The 1,590-nt window shown below is 61.4% G+C and overlaps 1 protein-coding gene across 1 annotated transcript in view; it reads left to right on the top strand.

Annotated features, from left to right (window-relative positions):
- Positions 1–237: 237 nt before the first annotated feature.
- The window catches only part of LOC104402784 (potassium-transporting ATPase alpha chain 1-like), a gene marked incomplete at both ends in the record, with an annotated part of 5,708 nt that continues 4,355 nt past the window's right edge, over positions 238–1,590 (top strand). The window contains 3 exons of the mRNA XM_010010754.1: positions 238–403; positions 1,137–1,306; positions 1,389–1,525. Coding sequence (XP_010009056.1) covers positions 238–403; positions 1,137–1,306; positions 1,389–1,525 — 473 coding nt within the window. The remainder of the gene's footprint in view (positions 404–1,136; positions 1,307–1,388; positions 1,526–1,590) is intronic.

The following is a 1,590-nucleotide window of genomic DNA, read 5'->3' as shown; positions in this document are numbered from 1 at the left end:
CAATGGGGACAATGGGGACAATGGGGACAATAGGGGCAATGGGGGCAATGCTGGCCCCCATAGACCCTGGTGGGACCCAAAGGTCCCAGGTTGGACCCCAGTGACCCAGGGTTGGACCTAAAGGACCTGGGTTGAATCTCATTGACCTCGTGGGACCCAAAGGATTTTGGTTGGACCCATAGACCCTGGTGGGACCCATAGACCCTGGTGGGACCCATAGACCCCGGTTGTCCATAGGTCTCTGTCCATGATGCCGGGGAGCGGAGGGGCGCCCCCGAGCGCGTCCGGGAGCGCTCCAGCCACGTCCTGCTCAAGGGCCAGGAGCTGCCCATGGACACCCAGTGGAGGGAGGCCTTCGAGGGGGCCTACGCTGAGCTGGGGGGGCGCGGGGAGAGGGTCCTGGGTGAGTGGGGACAAGGGGGGACATGGGGACATCATGGGGAGATGGTGGGACATGGGGATGGAGGGACACCATGGGGACATGGCGTATAGGGGGAGGTGGTGGGACGTGGGGATGAATAGGGGTGATGGACGAGGGGACATGGGGTAGAGGGGGGCACGATGGGGAGATGGGGACATGGAATAGACATGGGGGGAGATGGTGACATGGAATAGACATGGGGGGAGATGGCAACATGGGGATGGAGGGACACCATGAGGAGATGATGGGACATGGGGGAGATGGGTATATGGGGATATGGGTGGATATGGGGATGGAGGGACACCATGGGGTAATGGGAACACAGGGGGAGATGGAGGCATGGGGAGGTGGGGACATGGGGATATGGTGGGACATGGGAATGGAGGGACACTATGGGGAGATGGGGACATGGAATGGACATGGATGGAGATGGAGACATGGCATGGAGGGACACCATCGAGACATGGGGAGATGGAGACAAGAGAACGTTGTGGGGACATGGGGATGGAGGGACACCATGGAGACATGGGGATATGGGGGGAGATAGGGACAAGAGGACATCATGGGGACATGGGGATGGAGGGACACCACGGGGAGATGATGGGATACAGAGACATGGAGACACGATGCCAACATATGAACATGGCTTGCACATGGGGACATTGGCTGGACCATCTACATCCCCATGTCCCCATCTCCCCCCATCTCCCCCCAGGGTTCTGTGCCCGGTGGCTGCCCCCGGGGACAGTGGCACCAGGGATGGACCCTGAGGAGCTGCCCGAGGTGGCCACAGGGCTCTGCTTCAGTGGCCTCGTGTCCATGATCGACCCACCACGGGCCACCGTGCCCCAGGCGGTGCTCAAGTGCCGCACGGCCGGGATCCGGGTATGGATGTGGGATGTGGGATGTGGGATATGGGGACATTGAGGCCCACAGTGACCCTGGTCTCACCTCATTGTCCTCATAGGTGATCATGGTGACCGGGGACCACCCCATCACGGCCAAGGCCATCGCGGCCGCTGTTGGCATCATCTCCGAGGGCAGCGAGACCCCCGAGGAGGTGGCAGCAAGGCTGAGGGTGCCTTTGGAGCGTGTAGACCCCAGGTGGGACCATGGTGGCCATTGGTGGTCCATGGTGGCCATTGATGGACCATGGTGGAAACCACCCT

The sequence above is a fragment of the Nestor notabilis genome, unplaced genomic scaffold (genome assembly GCF_000696875.1).
Source record: "Nestor notabilis isolate BGI_N333 unplaced genomic scaffold, ASM69687v1 scaffold11453, whole genome shotgun sequence".
In the NCBI taxonomy this organism is placed as follows: Eukaryota; Metazoa; Chordata; class Aves; order Psittaciformes; family Psittacidae; genus Nestor; species Nestor notabilis.
This window is presented reverse-complemented; position numbering and strand designations above follow the sequence as displayed.